The sequence below is a fragment of the Schistocerca gregaria genome, chromosome X (assembly GCF_023897955.1).
Source record: "Schistocerca gregaria isolate iqSchGreg1 chromosome X, iqSchGreg1.2, whole genome shotgun sequence".
Classification (NCBI taxonomy): domain Eukaryota; kingdom Metazoa; phylum Arthropoda; class Insecta; order Orthoptera; family Acrididae; genus Schistocerca; species Schistocerca gregaria.
Genome location: NC_064931.1, coordinates 817,954,925 through 817,967,180, shown reverse-complemented (window position 1 = coordinate 817,967,180; position 12,256 = coordinate 817,954,925). Strand labels below are relative to the sequence as shown.

Genomic DNA, 12,256 nt, shown 5'->3' with positions numbered 1-12,256 from the left:
AGCATGGATTTCTGTACTGTTGTTCAAAAAAATCAGGTTAGCTTGCTAAACGGGTCAGCTGAAATTCTCAGTCTGAAACCAATCGAAAATTATTGGGGTTGACTAGCGAGAGTCGGTTGTTTTCGTGATCAGTTTGCTCTAAACTCTATTAGCAGCTATTCACTATGGGTCAGGGAGAAGTGAACCCGCCGTGTTTCCACGCTTGGCTCAGAGTTAACCGGTTCGAATCCTGGCGGTGCAAAATTTATCTCTCTCCAGTACTTGCGCAACAATGGGGGCAGAGATGATGGCGTACGGTTCATCACGACCAGAATTTGTGCGAATGTCCAAGATTAAATTCCAACTTATCCACAGTCTCTCGCCGGCCGCGGTGGCAGTGCGGTTCTGGCACTGCAGTCCGGAACTGCGGGGCTGCTACGGTCGCTGGTTCGAATCCTGCCTCGGGCATGGGTGTGTGTGATGTCCTTAGGTTAGTTAGGTTTAAGTAGTTCTAAGTTCTAGGGGACTTATGACCTAAGATGTTGAGTCCCATAGTGCTCAGAGCCATTTGAACCATTTGACCCTAGTCTCTCGTGGAGTAAGTGCAAATGACACTGTTCGGGGTTATTCTGGTGACATCGAAGGACAGAGGTACATAAACGGTACAGAGAGAGAAAGTCAGATGGGGAAGGAAAAGGCGAACTGCAACAGCTTGAAGACGAGTTGTCAGGGAGATTGATTGGCTATGAAGGTCATCCCGTATGAGCAGCATAATGTCTCCAGGAGACGGAATGCCGACGTCAGGGGGAAGGTCAAAACGAATCAGTAAGTAATGTGAAAGCTCAAAGCGGTCGTGAGGGCGCAATTTAGTTTCCTGCAGGCAGAGTACAAGGGGATGCTGCGATGCTAGAAGCAGCCATAAATCGTCTTCGTGGGACCGAAGGCCGCGAACGTTCCATTGGAGGACAGTCTTGAGGAGGAAGAGATGGGGTGTCAACTCGGTGGCCGCCGAGTGATAGTCGGTGTAGAGTCGCTACTACAGGGCACAGGAGCAGAAGGATTCTGCTCCGTGGGGTCCACAGAAGCATTAGGTTGCTTGTGCGGTCGGTCTGTGGAGTCCAACGCTGTAAAACGGTTGGAAGTACGGACTGGCGATACAGGGGCCGGCACAATCGAACAGGATCTTCGAGTTGGCGAAGAAGGAGACCGTTTGCCTTTAGCGGACTTCTTCGAGCTTTTCCGTTTAGAGGAAGACTCGGGTGTTGTTTGGCTAGAGGGATGTACTCCTTCTGTCCTTTTCTGCCTACTGGTTGCGTAGTAGGTAGCTTCGCCCCTTGCTGCGAGTGTTTGACGGTTTGTTGCACAGCGGGACGAGGGGATAGCGATGCTATCTTGAGACTGGGCGATTTCACAACCTTCGAGCCGAATTTGAGGTCGCACGTCTGTGTGGCCATGTCCTTCACTGAGCGAGAGGTAACAAGATCAGAAATAGGTGCCAGACGGGAGAACACAGTGTTTGCGGCTAGCCAATAACTTGCGAGCTACTGGGTAGGGCACTTTTTCCTTTACCCGAATCTCTTGGACAGCCCACTCATTTAGATACACGGGACAGTCCCGAAAGGAGGTGGCATGGCCACCATTGCACTTAATACAGCGGGGAGGAGGAGGCGGACAATCGCCCTTGTGTGCATCCCTGCCACAGGTTACACATTTGGCTGGGTGTCAACAAGATGTTCTAGTGTGGCTAAAACGGTGACATTGGTAGCAGGGCATCGGATTCGGAATGTACGGCCGGACTGTGATAATTTCGTAGCTTGCTTTAAGCTTGAACGGCAGCACCGCCCTATCAAAGGTGAGTAAAAGAGTGCAGGTGGGCACTAAGGAGGAATCTACCTTTTTCATTACACGATGAACAGCAATGACACCCTGATAAGAGGTAAGATTGGATTTTGGCCTCGGTTAGGCCGGCAAACAGCCTGGTGTAAATTACAGCACAGGAAGAATTCAAAGTTTCTATTGGCCTCCACATGAACAGGGTAGGCATGGAGAAGGGAGGCAGCAAGCAGGTGTTGTGTTTGAGGATCAGAAGTTGTCTCCAAAAGCAAAGTGCTGTTCCATAAACGAGAGCAGGATTTCACAGCGCCAGCAATTGCTTCAACACATTTCTCAATAATAAACGGATTGACCATGGCGAAGAAATAACCGGCTTCAGTACGTGAGACCACAAGGAACCGTGGCGCAGTGGGAAGGGTCTTCGAATCAATAGCCTCATTACGTTTACATTTTGTAGAGATCGATTGGGAAGATGAGTGACTCATTGCGAGAAATTCCTCCATGATTGCCAGCGTATCCAATGGCGGGCTCCTTCCAACTGGGGTCTCCCTTCACAAGGGGGCACACCCACCTTAGGTGACTGTGCACACCTCAGTTCAATCACCCCTCCTTGGGTCTGGCCTCTACCACAGGGTACGTGTGAACCCTACCTGTCGACCCAGGGCTAGCAATTACGCGTTACCCAGTCATCTATTACGTTTTAGACGCGTGGGCCAGCCTTCAGGAGCGCACAGGGGAGAAGAAGAAAAAAGAGGATCCTCAAACAAAGAAAGGAAAAGGGAGCCAAAAATAAAGGTGAGACTGTTCGTAAGTCAGTCACAGAATGCAGAACATTCCCAATAAATCCCCAGACGTGTTCCCCAAGGGAGGGGAAAAAAAGAATAGCAAGAGGCTAGACATGCAGCACGGAAGGGAAAATGCTGCAAAGGAAGGGGGCCCCGTGGTAGTTAAGCACGAACCCGCCAAAGAGTGGGGAGCCCCCGGGGAAGGTGGTGGCGGGGGGAGTGTCAGTGCAATGTGCCAAGTGATTGGAAAAAAACACAGGTGACTCCAGTATATAAGAAAATTAAAGGGACGGATCCGCAAACTTACAGACCAATATCCTTAACCTCGTTTTGCTGCAGAATTCTAGAGCATATTCTGAGTTCGACTGCAATAAATTTCCTAGAGACGAAAAGCTCAAGTCCCCACGAATCAGCACAGATTTAGAAAGCATTGCTCGTGTGAAGCCCACTGTGATGTTTTCTCACATGATATATTACGAACTATGGATGAAGGGCAAAAGGCAGATTTCTGTATTTTTACATTTCCGAAAGCATTCGACACAGCACCCCACGGCAGACGAAGGTACGAAGGTACGAAGGTACGTGCACACTGAATAGGGTCCCAGATGCTGTATGTGACTGGCTCCAAGACTTCTTAAGTAATAGAACGCAGTATTTTGTCCTCGATGGCGGGTGTGCATAGAAGATAGGAGTAACATCAGGAGTGCCCCATGAAATGTGATAGCACCGTTGCTATTTTCTATATACGTAAATGATCTGGCAGACAGGGTGAGCAGCAATCTGCTCTCGTTCGCTGATGATGATGTTGTGTGCAGGAAGGTGTCGAAGATAACTGTCTGTAGGTTGATACTAGATGACCTAGACAAGATTTCTAGTTGGCGTGACAAACGGCAGCTGGCTCTTAATGTAGAAAAATGTAAGTTAATGAAGATAAATAGGAAAATCAAACCCGTAATGTTCGGATACAGCATTTGTAGTCTCCTGATTGACACAGTCACATTGTTTAAATATCTGGGCTAACGTTGCGAAGCGATATGAAATGGAACGGGCATGGGAGGATTGTGATAGGGAACGCGAATGGTCGACTTCGTTTTATTGGGACGATTTTAGGAAAGTGTAGGTCATCTGGAAAGGAGACCGCATATAGGACGCTAGCGCGACCTACTTTGTAGTATTGCTCGAATATTTGGGATCCGCACCAGGTCGTATTGAAACAAGACTCTCCAATCAATTCAGAAGCGCGTTGCTCGATTTGTTACCGGTAGCATGTAAGTATTACGGATATGCTTCAGGAGCTCAAGCTTCGCAGGAGCTGGAGTGAAGAAGACATTCGTTTCGAAGAACACTACTGAGAAAGTTTAGAGAACCGGCATCTAAAGCTGACAACAGAACGATCCCATTGCCACCAACATAAATTTCGCTCAGGGACCACGAAAATAAGATACGAGAAATTAGGGCTCATACTGAGGCATATAGACAGCTGTTTTCCTCTCGCTCTATCTGCGAGTGGAAAACGACTAGTTGTTTAAAGGTTACCCTCCACCACACACTGTATGGTGGCTTTCGGAGTGTGTATGTAGATGAAAAAACATCTCTACACACATCATCATATGTTTACAATGGGGGGGGGGGGGGGAACCATATATCAACAATATGTTAATTCTGACACAACTACTCAGTACCGGTTCATTAATACACGCTGATGCAAGAAAAATCAGTGACATAGTAGTAAACATAATCGAACACAGCCCGATTCCAAAAGATGAGGGCAATATGGTATAGGGAGTGGAGAACACTCAGTTCATTTGCATACAGATACGTACAGGAGCCCAACAGCATTTACATTAGCAATTTTCTCCACTTCGGGTGATAAGAGAGGAATCGGGATAGTCATGACCCATGACGACAAATTAAGAGTAACTTTCATGCAAGTAGGCACCCATAATACTCAGAATTGGGCGTCCTATGACACAATCTGGAACATTTACCCGCAGAAAGCACTCCATAATACGAATGGATCACTTATACAAGTGTCCAATACTAACAAAGCCCAATGGAAGAATGCCAGTAGGCGCTCTCATGGATAATGTCCACAACGCATTCAGTGGTGGGGAAGTTCACGCTAGAGTAGAGGTGTATTGCCAACCACGTTCCAGTTTTTTACTAGACTGGCTTCCGTCTCCGTCACTGAACGAATCTCTCTGGTCCCTGCGCTTCGCATTGATGAATTTAGGTTGTTACTAAAAGATCCCACAGCTCTATGAACTCTGGACATAGTGGAGGCAACTTGAAGATACCTTCATTCTCACGTCTACCTACTCACACACATTTATAGGGTAAAGTGGGAGTCAAACGGCCTATGCAGATGTGAATAAATAGGTAGAAAACGCTCCTCCCTTTTCCAGAGGCTACATGTCACAGCGACGGGGTGAAATGTCAAACAGACTAACATTTCCAATACCCTAGGGCCACGTTTGAGCCTAAAATTCATGAAACGGATTCAACTGACCCTTTTCAGACTGAACGACTTGACAACCGCCAGTCTCAATGCATGCATTAGAATGCCATGTGAAATTTTGTTTCTCTCCCTTAAATATCCCTGTGGTCTGTTTCACGATGAAACAGGAAACTAGCACCCTTACAATCAGTTTCTCTTCAGTTTCTATTGGGGTTTCACATACCAGCGACTTCATATGATCCCATCGGGAAAAAGTTTGTGGTTGTGTGATTCAATAACGGTGGTGGCAGCGAGACAGTGTCCAATAGAAACGACGAGGGCACCTATTGCACTGGCACTGACTGACATTAGTGTCTAAGTGGCATTCACCGTCGTGTTGAAACCATATTCTCTTTTGGGACAACAAGAGGTCACTGTCTCCAGCAACTGTGATAGCAAATTTCAAATAATTTCTGGAAAAGTGCTCCAGTTAAACGAGGGGACGCCATATAAGGTCTTCACCCTTGATCCGGCACGATCCTAGCTAACAACGTGATAGGCAATTGTTGTTAGTGATCTGGGACAAGCGTGACATATGAATTTCCTTCACTCCACTCCTTTCGGGTCTTATGGTCTACTGATAAAGCACATGCCTGGAAACCTAGGGGTCTCGGTATCGACTCACAGTAGGCCCACGGAAGTTTTCAGTCTTCGGTTAATTTAGGCTTCACCTCAACTATGTCACGAGTCACCAGGAACGGCATGTGGTTCGAAATACATGGTGAACTGTAGGTCTCCTTTCCCCACTTGGATAAGTGGATTAGATGAAGTATACACAAGTGACAAAGTGGCGTCCAATTTAAAGACTTGCACCCAGCCATTGAGTCACACAAAACTGTTATCATTCCAGACATGGTTATTGCTGCAGCTGAACCACCATCATAGCTGGAAGAGGATTCATCCGCGAAAAACACAAAAAGAAGCAAATTCTACATTGCAGTACTGCCCTGAATAATCTATTAACAGCACCGAACACCGGGTTCTAAATCGCTTAACAATATTGTTTTCACACATCGTTTATGACAAACATTTATTTGCTGCTGCGCCAATACCGTTCACGCCATATTCGTACAAATATGCAATACACAGTCACGTCTCAGGTTCTTATCAGTGGATGTTGTCCCACAAACACTCCAGGGGGCTCACATTCTTTTGTGAGTACGTACTTGGCCAACATGGAGGCCTAGCCCTTATTCCGCTACTTCCCTTTGTGAACTACAAGTAATTCTTTTTTTTCCCTCTGCAGGTCACCCACCGTGATGTACATTCCACCTTTTGTGCCTTTTGCGTATGTTCACTCTTTCTTTTTGACACAAGTAATACACCCAAAACCCAACAAGGTACCCATTGTGCAGGTTATTAAGTACCTGTACAGCGGTAGCCCCTGACCATGCAGGGATTGCACTATTGGGGCCTCGGCTGGAAGCTCCCCGTGTATGCCAAGGTGAACATTCCCATCATGGCTAGGGCACAGGGCTCCAGGCAGTGTTTACCTACGCAGGTAACCATTGCTGTGGCTGGCTGGCACATGTAGGGACAGCCCACATTCGCAGTGGATGGCACCAAGGCGGATGACTCGCAAATGAAGCGGCTCAAACTTTCTTCTTATAGTGTCTGTGTGGCATCAGTAGTCTCTCCTGAAGGAAAGGATTACTACAATGAAGTTAGATAAGATCCCACAATATTTCCTTGCCAGGCTATACCGTGGGAGGAACGTAGGGCTAATAAATAAGGGGAGAAATACTACCTACAATACTTACTTTGCTTTAGGACCGATGGGGATTCCTGTTTAGTCACAAAACCATTATTCTTCGCTGAAGACCTTGATGACAGGTTTGGAGAAGTAGCAGCTATTTTAAGAATGAAAAGTGATTCAGTTCTGATTAAAATGGCATCTCCTGCTCAGTTGCAGGCGCTGCTTGCCTGTGACATACTGGGGGACAGTCTTGTAACTATCGTCCCTCATGGTATAGGGTATCATCTTCCACTTCGACTTTCTTTTACGGATCAAAGACTAGTTACGAGCCGATTTTGAGTGTCTACATTTTGTCCCTTGTGCATGGACCAAAGGGTAATAGTGTTAACTCTGGGGTCTTCGTCTTGGCAACTGAAGGTGACTCGTTACATTAAATGGTCAAGGTAATGACGTATTAATGCGCTGTAATACCGTATATTCCACGTTCCATGAGGTGCTTCAGCTTCATGAGTTTTTGGCACATGTCTTTACATTGTAACGCCAGCCCCATCTTAGGCATTGTATCAATTGCACATGAATGTCCCTCCCCCTTTCTGTGTCAACTGTGGGAAACACCATTCCCCCTGTTCACTGGACTGCATCATCTTCCAAATAGAAAACAAAAACCAAGAAAAGAAAACTCTTGACTCTCACATATCCGGAGGCCCTTCGTGCCTTCTACGCTGCGCCTTCAGGGCCACTTGACTACACCGACTCCCCTTGTAATTGGTAGTCCTCGTCCTACTGTTACCCCTACACTCAAGTTGGGGGCGTTGACTCCCCACCCATAGTGAATGACAATTCCTAACCCCCAGCTGGAGAAGCAACATTTCTCCTCTGGTGTTTCTCACTAAGAAGGGGTCCCTCGAGACACTCCCCTCCCAGGATTCTGTAGATCTGCAACTGGATACCAGCTAGTGGCTGAAGGAATCATGGGTTGCTGGTCGTAGAGCCCAGAAAACCGACAGCATGATCCGCCAGTGGAACTGCAGCGGTTTCCTCCGCCACCTGGAAGAGCTACGAAATCTCTTGGGCTCTTTCCCCACGTTCTGTGTCTCTATCCAGAAATCTTGGTTCGCAGCATTACAAACTCTACCGTCCGTGCCCATCTGGAATATTTTAATAATAGAGCTATGACAGAGCATTGGACGGAGTTTGCACAATCATTTTGGACTCTGTCTACAGTGAACACATGTCAATCGATACTATTATAGAGGCTGTGGCTGTTCGTATGAGGACGTCTCTGGATTTTACCATCTTTGATGTTAATCTCCTTCCGATGGTGAAGTGTCTTAGAACGCATTGTCTGCACTGAGTCATACGAAATATCCATCTAAGCTTAAGCACTCCTTTACAGCACCATTCATTTCCATACAAGGATCCACTCCAAACAAATAACTTCAGAAAAGACCATCTAACATTTAAATTTATTTTAGAAGTTAACTAACTCCTGTTTTTCAGATTTTGTTGTCATTTCCAGTCAGCATTTTATATCCTCTCAACTTCGCTCATCCAAATAGTTTTAACTGCCTAATTAGTTTTTACTGCCCAAATAAGTTTATTTTCTCATTTCCTATTCTAATTCCTTCAGCATCGCCTGATTCAATTCAATTTACACTCCATTATACTTGTTTTACTTTTGTTGTTGTTCATTTTATACAGTAATTTCTTTTCAAGACAGCATCCATTCTGTTCAACTGTTCTTCGAGTCCTTCGCCGTCTCTGACAGAATTGCAATATCATAGGCAAACCCTAAAGATTTTATTTCTTCCACATGAGCTCTACTTCCATTGTCAAATTTCTCCTTGGTTTCCTTTACTGCTTGTTCAGTGTACAGATTAAATAACATTGTGAATAGGTTACAACCCTGTTGTACTCCCTTCTCAATTACTGCTTCCCTTTCATGTCCTTCGACTGTTACAGCTGCAGGTTTCGGTACAAGTTGTAAATGATCTTTCGGACCCTGTATTTTACCCATGCTACCTTCAGAATTTTCAAGAGTATACTCCAGTCAGCATTGTCAAAAGCTTTCTTTACATCTATTCTGTTCACGTAGCTTTGCTTTTATTTAGCCTACCTTCCAGGTTAAAGGATTTTCTATATTTTTTGTATTAATAGACACTGGTGAGGGCCTGGACTGACGAGAAACATTCGGAATTCAGTCGAACGTTTGTTTCGTAAGACACGCCTTTCTCAGATGAAACGCATCTCCTTAAGATTTCTTCAACGAATCTCAGCCTGGTATCTGTTCGTCTTATACCTATTTTTATGTGGTCTACCCACTTTTGGTCGTTTCGCACTGACTGTTACTCTGTCATGTTTTACGACTGTGACTGTTTCCAGTGATTTGTAGCCTTATCGGTCTTTCCACATTTTTATGCTTCAACAGCTGATCATTTCTCCCCCTTAAGAACGAATTCTTGGCTTCTGTCTTCTAGGAAGTACTGAGTCCAGTCACAAAAATGGTCTGATACCTCATAAATTCGTAATCTGTGCACTAGAAGAGAGTGAGACATTATGTCGAAAGGTGTTTCTGAACGACGTATTTCGTCCATACTTGAGACTGACGTCTGTAAGATGGCACATACGGTTCACGTCCATTTCATGTAACGTCTCTGGAAATAAAAATAGAAATGTATGCTTAAGGTGGTGATAATAGTATTTACGTTCAATTCCAGTGAAAACATGGGATTATGAAATCGTCAAGTAATTTATCATCGCTATCTTGCATTTAGAAACGTAGACTTCAGCTTTCTCCTATTGACGTTGTAATATTTGGTGATAGGGCTACATACTGTACGCGCTGTAATTCTTAGCTGTTTTTGTTTCTGACGCCAGATGTTACATTTACACTTTAAGAAAAAAAAGAAAACGACTCACCACGAAAGAGTTACTGAAATTGATTACAAACTGAAATTCATACAGGTGTCGTCGGAAAACGCAAAATTGTAAATTTTAGCGGCCGATGGATGAGTATTTGCAACGCAGTTTCACCACACAACTGGCAAGGATAGCAAAGAGGGGACATGTCAGGACCAGGCCATAAAGTCTTTGCGAATTTCTTTCTGTGTACTCAGTTGCACAGTAATTACGGCTCGCAGATAGTCGTGTGAACAACATACGTAGATGCCAGCATTTGGGAGAGGACGTGGAGGTTGGCTCAAAGAAGCCGATTGGAGTAATTGACTAATCGCTCAACATTTGCCTAGTAGCGATGCCACTATTCTAAGATGTTGACAGGAATGGGTGAACCATGGCCGAACACAGCGTCAAGAAGAAAGTGGCCTACATAGAGAGGCGACATAAGGTGTGGACCGAGCAATAGTCAGAGAGGTACTCAGAGCCCTGTATCTATCTGACGAGCAACTAGTGGTTCAGTGAACACAAGAGCCATTTATAGACGCCTCACAGAAAGGGGGCTGAGCACACATACCCTTTGCGCTAACTACCACTCACCTCTGTATCCGTTTACAATGGTGTCGAAGATATTCAGCCCGAAATCTCATTGACTGGAGTAGAATTAACTTCAGTGATAAGACTCGCCTCGAACTGAGCCCCGATGGCCAGTGAAGATGTGTCTGGAGACACCTCTGGTAGCGGTTGGCTAGCAACCTGACTGTCGCCCGCCATACAGCCCTACAACCCGGAGTGAGGATCTGGGGTGCCATTTATTTTCATAGGAGGACCCCTGTGGTCGTCACTCGCGGCAACCACACTGCATAGTGGTACGTCGACAATATTCTACGCCCGGTTCTGTTGCCCTTCATTGCAAGCCATCCTAGCCTTACTTTTCAGCAAGATAATGCACCCCCGCAAACGGCGATAATTTCTACTGCTTGTCTTCATACTTGCAAAACCCTACCTTTGCCAGCAGGGTCGCCACATCTCCTCCAACTGAGAACGTTAGGAGTATTATGGACAGGGTTCTCCAACCAGCTCGAGATTTTGACGATCGAACGTACCAATTAGACAGAATTTAGTGCGATATCCCTCAAGGGGACATCCAATAATTCTGTCAATCAATGCGAAACCGAATAACTGCTTTCATAAGGCCAGAGATGGACCAAAGTTTTATGGACTTGCTCAATTTCCGGAGCTCTTTCTCGTGAATAAATCATCCATTTTTTGACACTGTAATCATTTGTTTGTATGTACACGTACATCACATCTACTGATTTCCGTCTAATTCGGATTGTTCCTTCTTGGTGTGTCGCCTGCTTGTCTTAGCGCGTATATTCGCCACATCTAAGGACTACTTCCTCTGGTTCATTCGCAAGGAGATAGTATAAACAGACAATAAATAGGTCGCTTCGAACCCATTAATCAGGTTAGGATCAACTGCTACAATTTTCTACATTGCTATACAGGAGCAAGACAAGCCAAAGTTTTAACACTGGCTCCCAGGCTCATAGTCGTGTACTCTCGTCCTTAATACGTGTCCTTTGATAAACATCATCCTCATCATCTTTGGACAATGATATTATATTTAAATGTTTTAGTTCGATAAATGAAGCTCTACTCACTAATATCATACTACCAGTAACGCCTGTTCGAAGAAAGTGAGAAAGACAATGTTGGTCGGGTGCTTATAAAGATTCATTTTTAGTACAAATCTTGGATAAAACAAATAATTAGCAACTGTTTTCCGTATGTATTTTTTTTTTCGGTATTGTAATAGTTTGAGAGCTCTTTATGCTACAGTTCCGTAACTTCACATGTCGTGCGATAATTATGTAGGCTTGTTCAGTACGTAAATGTAATGGTATTCCAATGTCATAGTAACTAATTTTCCTAAGTATTTGTAAATACGGAAAAATTTCTCACGCAGTCCATTTGGTATTTTTTCTGTAGTTAGTACATCAATACGTTGTCTCTACAGCGTTATTTATATTTCTTGAAAAAACTACAGGAATTACTAAGAGAATTTTTAACAAGTATTTTTCTAAAGCTCAAATTCTAAATTTACAAATGTTTAGACCAAGGGCCTGAGGATATTTAGAGGCTGTGATGTTGACCATCAAAAACTTAAATTCATTAACTTTCCACAATCCTATTTCGAGAATATGAAACTTTTGTGTTGCTCTACATTTGGAGAGGAGGATGGTATTTCAATCCGTGTGTTGCTTGTATTGCAGGAAAGAAGCGGCGGCGGGCCCGGACAGCGGCTCGCACTCCTTGCAAGAGTACACCTACCGGAAGATCACTCCCTGCGACGTCTGTTCCCAGGTACTCAGAGGTAAGTCGCCCTTGCTTTTGCATCCTTCGGTCTTGTCCTTCACAACAATTCTACCTTAGCCCGTGCTTTTACAGCTTACGTCGTTCTTTTGGTTATCTCTGGCCATATCTTCGTAGTAAGGGTGTTGGTGTTGAATCTGTCCTTACATCTACATGTACATCCATACTCCGCAAGCCACCTGACGGCATGTG

General features: G+C 44.9%; 1 protein-coding gene across 7 annotated transcripts in view; it reads left to right on the top strand.

Annotated features, from left to right (window-relative positions):
• Nucleotides 1-12,256, top strand: part of LOC126297890 (uncharacterized) — a 2,130,251-nt gene that overhangs the window by 1,822,756 nt on the left and 295,239 nt on the right. For all 7 annotated transcript variants that reach the window (XM_049989191.1, XM_049989197.1, XM_049989196.1 and 4 more), the window contains one exon: nt 11,965-12,065. In XM_049989191.1, the coding sequence (XP_049845148.1) occupies nt 11,965-12,065 (101 nt within the window). The remainder of the gene's footprint in view (nt 1-11,964; nt 12,066-12,256) is intronic.